We start from the raw sequence: 11,291 nt of genomic DNA on the forward strand, positions 1-11,291 counted from the left end.
GCAGTTTTACATGGTGTATATGTAAAACTGTCCCATTTAATAACGTACATATGGCCTTTGATAGAATTAAATAGCCTATCTAGGAAACAGTATCTGCGCGCAATCTGCCGTCAGTCTGACGTCAGAGTCTGTCGACAGGCTTTGCGCGCAGTCTGTCACCAATCTGTCGTCAGAGACTGCTAAAACAGTTTCTGTGTGCAGTCTGTTGCCATTCTGTCAACAGACACTGTTGACAGACTCTGCGTAAAATCTGCCCGCATAGGTTTGGCTATCTGGGTATGTAAAAAATATCAATAAGTTAAAAGTGAATATAAATGACTGAATAAATGAAAAATGAACAATGAAAAATATTAATAAGTTAAAAGTGAATATAAATGAATGAAAAGTGAATATCAATAAGTTAAAAGTGAATATAAATGATAATAAATGTTATCAACTAATTATAGTAATAATTCCATTTTCTCCGTTAGTATATTATTAGTATATTATTGTATTGTTATGTTCTCACTTCCTCTTTTCAATCCTGACTTTTAAAGGGATGACAGGCGTTAACAACAAATTCGCCATCAATTTTATCTCTTCTATTTTAACCTCCTTATCGACTTTTAATATGTATGTCCGCAACAGGGTTGCTATGAGGATTTTCATAGAAATCATTGCGTACTTTGCACCTATAATTTTATCGATTAATCTCATATTTTGCAACAGTTATAGTTCAACTTATGTATATCTACCAATACAGTTCCTTGGACCATTACTAAACGGTATATAACTACATGGATGAATATTTGCTATGTTTTCCGGAAGAAATCTATCTGGATCGAATGTCAACGCTTTCGGCCAATACTTTTCATTGCGATGCAAGTTTATTGTTGTTATTAAGACATCAACGCCTTTTGGTAAAGTATATTTTCCTGAAACATATTCATCTGTAAATAAAATATTATAATAAAACATCAAATGAAAGTAATTTAAATAAAATTATATTTTATTGTCCAGAGCAATAAAATATTCATAACGAATGGAAAACTAGTACTTACTATAATTCTTATATATTGCTTCACCATATAATTTTGTTTATAAGCAAACCTATTTTCTAGTAAATCTTCATTAAGTTGACGTCCTATGAGAGGCGCGACGGGGAAGATTCTCAATGTTTCCTTAATAACACACACCAAATAATTCATATGTTGCAAATCCTCGAAATTGACGGGCGCGGATTTTGGATTTTGCGTACCATAAATTTCTAGCAATTCCTCGTATACTTTTTGCTATTGCAAAATTATGTATTTATTTATTTCATACACAGAACATTAAATATAAATTATCATCCCAAATAACTTCCCAGCCAAACGTGCGCGAACAGATTTCGAGCAGAGCTTGCTATCAACTTTTGATTGCAAATAGATAACAAATTTGATGCAGGATCTGTTGTATCAAATTTTGCTGCCAAATTGCCGCCAGATATGCGGCACAGCTTGTTCTCGGAAAACTGCTGCAGATTTGCAGTAAAAACCGTGCAGAGCTTGTAGCGATTTGACGGCAGATTGGCGGCAGAAACCGTGCAGACCTTACTGCATTGCAAGCTTTGCGCGGTTTTTGCTGCACATTTGGCATTAATTGCCCGACAGCAAGATCTGTCGCCAAATCCGTAACCTAATGTAGACACAGATGGCTATGGTTTTGTTATGGGTTTTTGATCAAATTTGCTGCCAATCTGCGCGCAGTTTGCGCTCAATTTGCTTACTTTGTATGACATCATATAAATGTGAAAAACATAAGAACATCTAGACTAAGAAGCTACATATTAAAGATATGATAAATGTATTTTAACAACTTTTCTTGGATATTAACGTTTTTATATCACAAAATATCAAATTATGCACAATATAATGCAATATGTCTAATACGTACTTGTATTTCTGGGAAATTTGCTAACATAAACATCATAAAATTTAATGTGATTGCGGTTGTGTCGGTACCCTGCGTACGTAACAAAAATTTGGTCTATAAATTCTATAATTTTATTAATACATTACAGACAATACTTGTCTCAAAAGGCGTCATAATACGTACGGCAGTAATTATCGTAACGATTTCATCGATAATTTCTTTCCGTGTGAATTTCTTGCCTTCGTCAGATGTTTCCATTAGTATATCAGCAAATCTCCTTCTTGCTATTCTTTTATTTGAGCAAAAAATAAACAAAATACATTTCTAAAAAATAAATTTGGTCAATTCATCACGAGAATTAGATTTTACGTGTACTTATTTATTCATCTTTTTAATAATTAAAATATATCACATATCTGTGTGCACATTCAATGAATGAAGTTGCGTCTGTCTGAATGACGCGTTGAAAATTAATAAAAGGAAGAAAGTATTCCTTTGTATATGCCTATTTATTTTAAAATATAATATATAGTATTTTTTCGTGCAATTTTCACACATCGTATTCATATCAATATTAGTTGCATAAATAATTCACGTAAAAGTATATACAATAAAAGAGATGTTGACAACTTACAAGGTTTGGTGGATTGGCTTTTATTTTTATCTAAATTAACTTTCTCGTTTTTCTTTTGTTGTATTATCTGCATAATAATAAATTATGTAGCGTGCAAATCATGTAACACCATCAGAAAATGTATTTGTGATATTTACCTTTTCCGCAGCAGAATATGCAAAATTTAAATGGTTCGACCAAGCAAACATAAACTATCCAACAGTTCTGAAATTTTTTATACTTCAGAAATATGTTACTGTTAAGCAATTGTCTATATTTAATAATATTATATTTTTTAACAAATAAACGTCAAACAATTTTACTCTGAAATAATATTGGTTTACTTTTTTGCGAAGTTTTTAATTACTTTCTTTTAAGAGAGTTATCATACTTGAATGGTTTCATAGTAAATTGAGTTTACTGCACTTAATGATTTGAATAACATTTTGAACACTACTATAATTTTATTAAATTTTACTTTTATTTTTGCAAAAATTTTATTATCCTGTAATGTTGACAAATATATAAATGACAATATTACCGTTAAAATTTCACTGGAGAAAGTAGTGGGCATTTCCAATAATTGGTTTTGTTTTTGGACCTGGTAGTGCATTTGCCGTTTGAATGAATCGTAACCGCTTACGATAATTTGGGATTAAGTGAATTATACCAACACATATTAAGATCAAAGCTATACTTGTAAGCATCATTATGTTCGTAAACTGTTAGATGACAATGTAACCAGAGCGATATAATTCGTTTTTATGCGTTCAACAAATGATAACTCTGTAATGAGAAAATTTTGAGTAAAAATGTACCGTTTCATGTAAATTTGTTACGCTATCTACATTGTTTGGATGTTCTAATAGAGAAAGTAAAAACAGAAATATCAATACAAAAGATTTGCTCAAGTATACTCACACAAGACAATATCTAAAATCGGGACGTAAGAAGTCTTTAAAAACGCTTTAAAGATATTTTGTGTCTCGATTTTAGACATTGTGTTGAGTGATTAATTACTCATCTACGTGATTATAAGTATAAAATACAATTCTCAATGCACTCAGGTCATAATCCCGTTCTTTTCATATTATATATTAATTATTATATTAATTATTATATATATATATATATATATATATACACTAGTTATTATATTAATTTTTGTATGTATATATAGAATTATTATATGGAATAGATAGATAACATTACAGTTTAAACATTTACCGTTTTCAAAATTTCGACGCAGTATCTGAGAAATGTTGGTCAGTGTACACTGATGACTGTATGACTGATGACTGTCTGTAACACTGATGACTGATGACTGTAACAAATTATGAAAAGAAACGGCCTATATAAAGTATGTCTGACGCTAGGTGTATAAAACCACATGCGATAATATGCCAATCTGAGCAGGAGGAGCTCTAGCATTTTGCAAATAACCACTTGTTCAGTTCGGCGTGCAGTATTTTCATATGTAATTTCGTATAATTTTCGTCAGACAATCTATATACTTCAGGAAACTGTAAAAATATTTTACATATAGTCATGTCATCCTTCTTTTAAAAAATCGATTTCTGAAATTTCTGAAAAACCCAATATATCGATGTATATTTTCATAAAGCAAGAAGCACCAGACCTTGCACATTCACTGCTACTTAGTGTACTCGTAGTAACTGCCACACTTGGAAATGAGAATGAGAATGTAGACTTCAAGACACGGGAGCTGTACGCATCGACGCAAATAATGCATTCGCAGAAAAAATTATTTTGCATACATAACACTAATAATGTATCAAGTTTTTACTGTTCTCATTTGTGCAACTCATTATGACGCAACTAAAACTCTTAGGCCGGAATTCATAGTCGGATCTTATATTTAAGGTCGTCTTAAGTTCATCTTTAGATGGTGTACAGACGATTTTATTGGCTACAAAGCATTTGAAGATAAACGTAAGACGGTTTTAAATATAAGATCCGACTATGAATATCGGCCTTAAAGTCATATCGATCAAACGAGTCCATCAAAGATGACATAATGCAATAGTAATTATACGGCGAATTCCGTGTTCAAAGATAATCACCTATAATATAGAGAATTTTGTTTCTCTTATCTTTACTTACATCTTGTATATCTTGTATATCTTATCATTACTATTGATACATTGATGATTACAACAGATTTTCAATGTTTTATTCATGACAGATTCCAAGAATACGACACGATACACTTAATGTTTTCTATCATATTCGAACGAATAAATATTCTCCTAAAAGATTATTCATGACAGATGCCAAGAATACGGCACGATATATTTAGTCTTTTCTATCATATTAGAACGATTAAATATTCTTCTAAAAGAGGACGATAGACAGTGCCAGAAAATGATTAGATCCCATCAGTTTCATGCAATTTTCTATAATTAATATTTCAAAAATTATTAGAAATTAAAAATATTTAAATTTTTGTTCACCACAATCCATTCTACAACCTCATGAGTGTTGGTACCATTTTACACACTGTATACACACATTATTCTCTTGTCTATGCTACATTGCATGTTGGCGATTCTTTCATTGTCATTTCAGTTGGCACATCGAGAATGAACTTTGTTTAATATTTTCGAGAACTAACAGATTTGTCACCTGTATCACAAGACCTTCCAAAATGTTACAACTGGTTATCAGCAAAATAATTACTTTAATTAATTCTACAACGAAGATATATTTCTTGAATTTCGGCAACTTTATCTACGCAACGGTAAATTACATAATAAATAGATTTGAATTATATGTGTGTTATACGAAAAATACAAATAATTAATCACTTAAAACAATTAATGTATATTCATTTATATATAAAATTGCAAATCGCCGCAACGAAAATTTAAGAAACAAAAATAACTCATTTATGTTAATTTACTTTCACGCTACTTATGTCAATCTAACTGAGTTCACATATTGTAGTATTCTATATAAAATACCAATTAACTTAAAACTATAAATGTTATCAACTAATTATAGTAATAATAAATACCATTTCCTCCGTTAGCATATTAATAATATATTATTGTATTGTTAGGTTCTCACTTTCTCTTTTCAATCCTGACTTTTAAAGGGATGACAGGCGTTAAAACAAAAAATCCGCCATCAATTTTATCTCTTCTATTTTAACCTTTTTATCGACTTTTAATCTGTGCGTCCGCAACAGGGTTGCTATGAGGATTTTCATAGAAATCATTGCGTACTTCGCACCTATAATTTTATCGATTAATCTCATATTTTGCAACAGTTATAGTTCAGCTTATGTATATTTATCAATACAGTTCCTTGGATCATTACTAAACGCTATATAACTATATGGGTGAATATTTGTCATATTCTCCGGAAGAAATCTGTCTGGATCGAATGTCAACGCTTTCGGCCAATACTTTTCATTGCGATGCAAGGTTAATATTGCTATGAAAATATCAGCGCCTTTCGGTAAAATATATTCTCTTGAAACATATTTATTTGTGAATAAAATATCATTATAATAAAATATCAACTGGTGGTAATTTAAATAAAATCATATTTTATTGTTTAGAGCGATAAAATGTTCATAACGAATGGAACACTATTATTCACTATTACAATTCTTATATATTATATCACTATATATTTACGTTTATAAGCAAACCTATTTGTAAATCTTTATTAAGTCGACGTCAATGAGAGGCACTGATGGAAAGAGTCGCAATGTTTCCTTAATAACACATTCCAAATAATTCATATGTTGCAAACCTTGAAATCGACGGATTTTGGATCTTGCGTACCATAAATTTCCAGCAACTTCGTATACTTTTTGCTATTGCAATATTATGTATTTATTTATTTCATACACACAACATTAAATATAAATTATTGTCTCAAATAACTTTTGTACCATATCATAGAAATATGAAAAATATAAGTTGTAGACTAAGAAGCTACATATTGCAGAAATGATAAATGTATTTTAGTAAACTTTTTTTGTATATTGACGTTTCTATATCACAAAATATCAAATTATGCTGAAAATAATTCAATACGTATAATATGTACATGTATATCTGGGAAATTTGCTAACATGAACATTATAAAATTTAATGCGATTGCGGTTGTATCGGTACCCTGCGTACGAAACTGAAACTTAGTTTATTAGTTCTGTAATCTTATCAGGGTTGGGTAAGTTAATTTTTTTTTTAAACTAAGTGAAGGTAAAGTTAATGGCTTTGAAAATTAACTTAATTAAGATAAAGTTAACTCATAATAAAATTAATTGAATTAAAAGTTAAGTTAAGAAAAAAAATAATTAAAAAGTTAAAAGTTAAATTTATTTCATTTCATGATTTCAGGGTTGCAGTTTTACAAATAACGAAAGAAACAAATGTACACCTTATTTGGAAACATGTTTTATTTACAGATACTTATTAAATTTAAGTAATAACTCAGTAAGCAAGGAACCTTAAATTAACATTTAGAAACGTTTACTTTGTGTGCATTGTTTGGACATTTTTTATAACATTGCATTTATATTTTTCGCATGTTATTTTATGATATAATTTTCCTGAATATTATTTAAACGTTTCAAAAGCATTACAAAAAATATATTTTTTAAATGTTATTTTAACCTTTATTTGAGATCAATGCAACATCTTAAAAGTAATTCTGACGATTAAAACATTATGGCAACCCTATTTCAACATATTATTGAAACTTCCAAATTGCGGTCAAAGTATGTTTATAATGATGTTAGATACAATATTAAACTCTACATATTTGATAATATTATAAATTCTTGAATATCATTGTAGTAACGTTGTATTAATAATTTTTTGCTTACCGGGAAAGTTTATTCGAAATTTTTTTTCGACATTTTTCCTCGAAGATTGTCGAAAATAAGCTCTTCTGCATTGAACAGTCTTTCGATATTTTGCGACACCTTTATAGTATGGCTAACTTCAAGATAATTGAATTAAATATATTCCTTTGTATGTCTATATATTTTAAAATATAATATATATTATTTTTTCGGGCAATTTTCACACACCTTTTTCACATATTATAACACGAACTGCATGAATATCATGTAAAAGCATCTAAAAGGGATGTTGACGACTTATAAGGCTTAGCGGATTGGATTTTATTCTCAACTAAATTATCCATCGCGTTTTGTTGTATTACCTGCACAGTAATAGATCATGAAGCGTGTAAATAATATAACATTGTCAGGAAATATATTTGTAATATTTACCTCATCCGCAACTGAATATATAAAATTTAAATTCTTCTGTTGTTCGCGACTGAGGTATGTAAGGTTAAATATAAAATCGGGAAGTAAAAACATATTTTGTAGTCTGCGTGTTATTATTTGTTTCACTCTGCAATTAAATATTAAATTAAGTTAGATTTACTTTCAAATATAACGCGCAAGAATTTATGGTCTGAAAAAAATCATACCTTACTATTGCATTAAGATACTGCTCATTTTTTTTTAATTGCAAATCGGTATCCAATGAAGTGCCTTCAAGGTTTCGTACCAAAAAGTGAAGTTAATTATTTTTAATATAACAAATAATTAAAATATAATAAAATACACTTGTATCATTTATGATCTCTTTTGCATGACAGTTTATATATTTATATAAGTCATTACAAGTTTATGACACAAGAAAGTAACTTCCATATAAGCCAAAATCTAATGAGTATTTCATCTTACCGGAAATGCTGTCCAAAGTACACTTTAACATATGCTGAAATAGATCTACTTCGCCATTTATCATGTGTTCTAATTCCTCCGTAAATATCAAAGATCGATTCATAAATATGTCGCAGAATGTTCGTAATATATTCGTATTAAAGCTTGGCGCTAACATTTTTCGATTTTCTGATCCATATATGTTCTACGGAATACTGATATGGTAATTATCGTCTATAATGTAGCAAACTCCAATGACCTCTATCTAGATATATATTATCAAGGACACTGTCCTGAGTGACAATCAAAAGGTTTTAGCCGTCGCTCATTGTTTGTTAAAAAATTATTAACAAAAAATTTGCATAAAATGAGTTTAATTTTTGAACACTGTATATACAAAAACATCGAATTTGTAAGCTAGGAAGATGCCTACTACACACTCACACAGCCACACGCGCGCGCGCGCGCGCCCAACAACAACAACAACACACACACACACACACACACACACACACACCGATAGGGCGTGCGAGCACACTTATTGGCGAGTAGTGTGTGTGTGTGTGTGTGTTGCGTGCGTGCATGCGTGCGTGCGTGGTGCGTGCGTGCGTAGGCACCTTTACATGTTTCGTTTCCTTAAATATGTATACAGTGTCTGACAATTACATTCCATTTGTGGAATTTCTTTTGTTAATAATTTTTTAACAAAGAACGGACGACGGCTAAAACTTCTTGAATGTCACTTATTGTTTGATGGGTGATAATACATATCAAGGTGGAGGTCATTGGAGTGTGCTCCGTTATAGTCGATAATTACCAAATATAATATTGTAAGTCTGATAGTAATAGTTCTAATTTTTTAAAATATTGCCTGTGTGTAAATAACGTATTCTGAAAAAAATCTTAGATTCATTATGCATGCAAAATGTATCGTGTTATTTATGCGCTCATGGCTTAACTTTAGAAATGCTGCGTGGTTTAGAACTTTAAAAATATTGCAGATGCACTAATATATTTTAGTTCACTTAAATTTTCACGAAATTCGTTGATATGTGTATATGTGTCGGCATTCGTGTGCGTATATGCTGTGAATGCTGTGAATGCTGTGTATGCTGTGTGCATGCGTGTGCGAGCGTATGTGTAGTGTTACATTGACCGCTATTATTTGCTCCGCACACAAATACACCATACACAATATATGTTTCGTACTCGTAAGGAAATCGTTATTACTTTTTCCTAGATTTCATTTCAGCATATTCTAACGAATATAGAACTTGGAATAATAAATAAGAAAATAAAAATAAGTTTTCTAATAAACAATGATACAAACGTATCTATGTAGAGACTACAAGGGATTATTAGGATGCATATTAAGAAAAGTGAATATTATTAATTAATAAAGCTAATGCTGTTGCTCAATGTAAGCATAACATTTACATTTTGCTGTATTATTACTGATAAAATAAATAATGTAATGAGTTGCATCCAACCCACCCCCCGCATGGGTTCCCACCTTGTCGTTGGTGGTGGGGCTGTGGCTGCGGTCGGGGCATCCGCTCAGGGATGTTTCCCGGCCGCAGTCATCTAAGAGGAACCCCCCAAGCCAAGGTGTTAGCAACCGTGCTGAGGGCTGCGTGGCACAGGGGGAGCTGTGTCATGAACGGTGCCTCCCGGATACCGGGCGACCTCCGGGAGTACGCTGCCGAGCCCCGGGCAATCGCGGCTCTGCCTGGGTGAGATCGCGCGACCGCGGTACTCGTGGGAACAAAATGGACATAAGTACAAAAAAAAAGCAAAAAATAGACGACCTTCTCCAGGGGGTGGCTTCCTTAGGAAGTGAACCTAGAGAAGGAGGAAACGACGTGGGATCGAGTACCGACGCTCGGTCCGATTCCGTGGCAAGAAAACTCGCAGAGCCACGCCCGAAAATGAGTGGGGCTGCGAGAAGAAAGCTGAAGAGGCAGCGGGCGAGGGAGAGGGCTGAAGAGACCTCTGAATCGGGTGCTGCCTCTGGAGGCGTAATAGGAGCTCGGGGGGAGGCGGGTCCATCAGGGACGCAAAAGCGCCCCGCAAAAGCGCCCAGACCGGATCTCGCGACCCCCAGCCCCTCAGAAAAACGCCTGGACAAGAAGCCCAAGGTCAGTGACCAAGGGACTTTTGCACAGGCGACTAAGGGAATAGTCAGGGTGGCACTCATTATTGAGGGTTACCCTGAAAACAAGATCAAACCCGGGGAAATAGCAGTTATTAAAAAACTGATTAGGGAAAGGATCCTGGGACTTCCAAGAGGCACCAGGGCTCCCCTCTTTACCGGAGATTGGGAGAGAGACGGGGCAATCATTTGCAGTTGCGCCGATGTAGAATCCGCGGACTGGCTGAAAAGCTTATCCTCGGATTTAAAACTAGGGGAGAACGAGCTACGTGTGCTGCCGCTTGAGGAGCTTCCGAAGCGCCACAGGCTGGTAGTACACCTGCAACTGTAAGGTTGACCGGCAAAGAACGCGGAAGGGAGGTGGAAGCCGCTGGAACGAAAGAGTCTGCATAAAAAATGACAGGTCTCACAGTTCCAGTGGTGCAGATTAACTTGCATCACAGCAAAGGCGCCTCAGCGATTTTAGCTAGGGGCATGGCTGTGATGCAGACAGCAATAGCACTTGTACAAGAACCATGGCTCTTGAACAACGCTATAAAAGGCCTGAGCGGTTGTGGCAAGATTATCTCGTCCACCACTCAAGGAAAAATAAGGACATGTATAATGACAAAAGGTCTAAATGCAATCTTTATGCCGCAGTTCAGTAATGGAGATATCACGGTGGTACAAGTGAGGCTAAATCTGGACGAAGGGACCCACAGGGATGTATTGATGGGGTCAGTCTACATGCCCTATGACGCCAAAGACCTTCCACCACAGAGGGAAGTCAAGGAGCTGATAAAACATGCGGAGGAGAGAGGGCTGGAGGTACTCCTGGGTTGCGATGCAAACTCCCACCATGTGGGGTGGGGGAGCACGGGCATCAACCCGAGAGGGGAAAGCCTACATGAATTCGTCATGGATAGCAAGCTAAT

The 11,291-nt window shown here is 33.6% G+C and overlaps 4 protein-coding genes across 12 annotated transcripts in view; all 4 read right to left on the reverse strand.

The window, feature by feature from the left end:
• LOC116853273 (cytochrome P450 4g15-like) overlaps positions 1-992 on the reverse strand; it is a 6,352-nt gene extending 5,360 nt beyond the window's left edge. Inside the window, exons 1-3 of one of the 2 annotated variants that reach the window (XM_032834263.1) lie at positions 735-992; positions 509-671; positions 211-272 (exon numbers count right to left, since the gene is read on the reverse strand). In XM_032834263.1, the coding sequence (XP_032690154.1) occupies positions 269-272; positions 509-671; positions 735-957 (390 nt within the window). In that variant the 5' untranslated portion in view covers positions 958-992 and the 3' untranslated portion in view covers positions 211-268. Of the gene's footprint in view, positions 1-210; positions 273-508; positions 672-734 lie in introns of those variants that run through there. The other variant, XM_032834261.1, reaches the window with a different exon arrangement.
• The window catches only part of LOC116853270 (cytochrome P450 4c21-like), a 34,246-nt gene that overhangs the window by 12,581 nt on the left and 10,374 nt on the right, over positions 1-11,291 (reverse strand). The gene's annotated exons all lie outside the window — the stretch shown is intronic.
• LOC116853274 (cytochrome P450 4V2-like) lies at positions 763-5,811 on the reverse strand. 3 transcript variants are annotated; one of them, XM_032834266.1, is made up of 5 exons: positions 3,048-5,811; positions 2,077-2,731; positions 1,915-1,983; positions 1,041-1,271; positions 763-914 (listed from the first exon to the last, which is right to left on the reverse strand). In XM_032834266.1, the coding sequence occupies exons 2-5, from the start codon at positions 2,149-2,151 to the stop codon at positions 879-881; spliced, it is 411 nt and encodes a 136-aa protein (XP_032690157.1). In that variant the 5' UTR covers positions 2,152-2,731; positions 3,048-5,811; the 3' UTR covers positions 763-878. The 3 variants fall into 3 exon arrangements, with proteins under 3 accessions (XP_032690157.1, XP_032690156.1, XP_032690155.1); XM_032834265.1 differs by lacking the exon at positions 763-914 and having other exon boundaries at positions 941-1,271; positions 3,048-3,830; positions 5,597-5,811; XM_032834264.1 differs by lacking the exon at positions 763-914 and having other exon boundaries at positions 941-1,271.
• Positions 7,055-11,291, reverse strand: part of LOC116853272 (cytochrome P450 4C1-like) — an 8,775-nt gene continuing 4,538 nt past the window's right edge. For 2 of the 4 annotated variants that reach the window (XM_032834257.1, XM_032834260.1), the window contains 4 exons: positions 8,247-8,430; positions 7,988-8,051; positions 7,782-7,908; positions 7,055-7,711 (listed from right to left, as the gene is read on the reverse strand). In XM_032834257.1, coding sequence (XP_032690148.1) covers positions 7,613-7,711; positions 7,782-7,908; positions 7,988-8,051; positions 8,247-8,430 — 474 coding nt within the window. In that variant the 3' untranslated portion in view covers positions 7,055-7,612. The remainder of the gene's footprint in view (positions 7,712-7,781; positions 7,909-7,987; positions 8,052-8,246; positions 8,431-11,291) is intronic. The other 2 variants (XM_032834259.1, XM_032834258.1) reach the window with 2 other exon arrangements.

This window comes from Odontomachus brunneus, unplaced genomic scaffold (genome assembly GCF_010583005.1).
Source record: "Odontomachus brunneus isolate Ranch 3 - 2012 unplaced genomic scaffold, Obru_v1 Obru_scaffold_299, whole genome shotgun sequence".
NCBI classification, from domain to species: Eukaryota; Metazoa; Arthropoda; class Insecta; order Hymenoptera; family Formicidae; genus Odontomachus; species Odontomachus brunneus.

Excerpts from the sequence above, each read along its gene's own strand:
- LOC116853274 (XM_032834265.1), bottom strand. The coding sequence starts at position 2,151 with ATGGAAACATCTGACGAAGGCAAGAAATTCACACGGAAAGAAATTATC. Across the intron at positions 1,984-2,076 it reads TCGTTACGATAATTACTGCC|GGTACCGACACAACCGCAAT; the intron begins GTACGTATTATG and ends TTACGTACGCAG. Across the intron at positions 1,272-1,914 it reads CAAATTTCCCAGAAATACAA|CAAAAAGTATACGAGGAATT; the intron begins GTACGTATTAGA and ends ATTTTGCAATAG.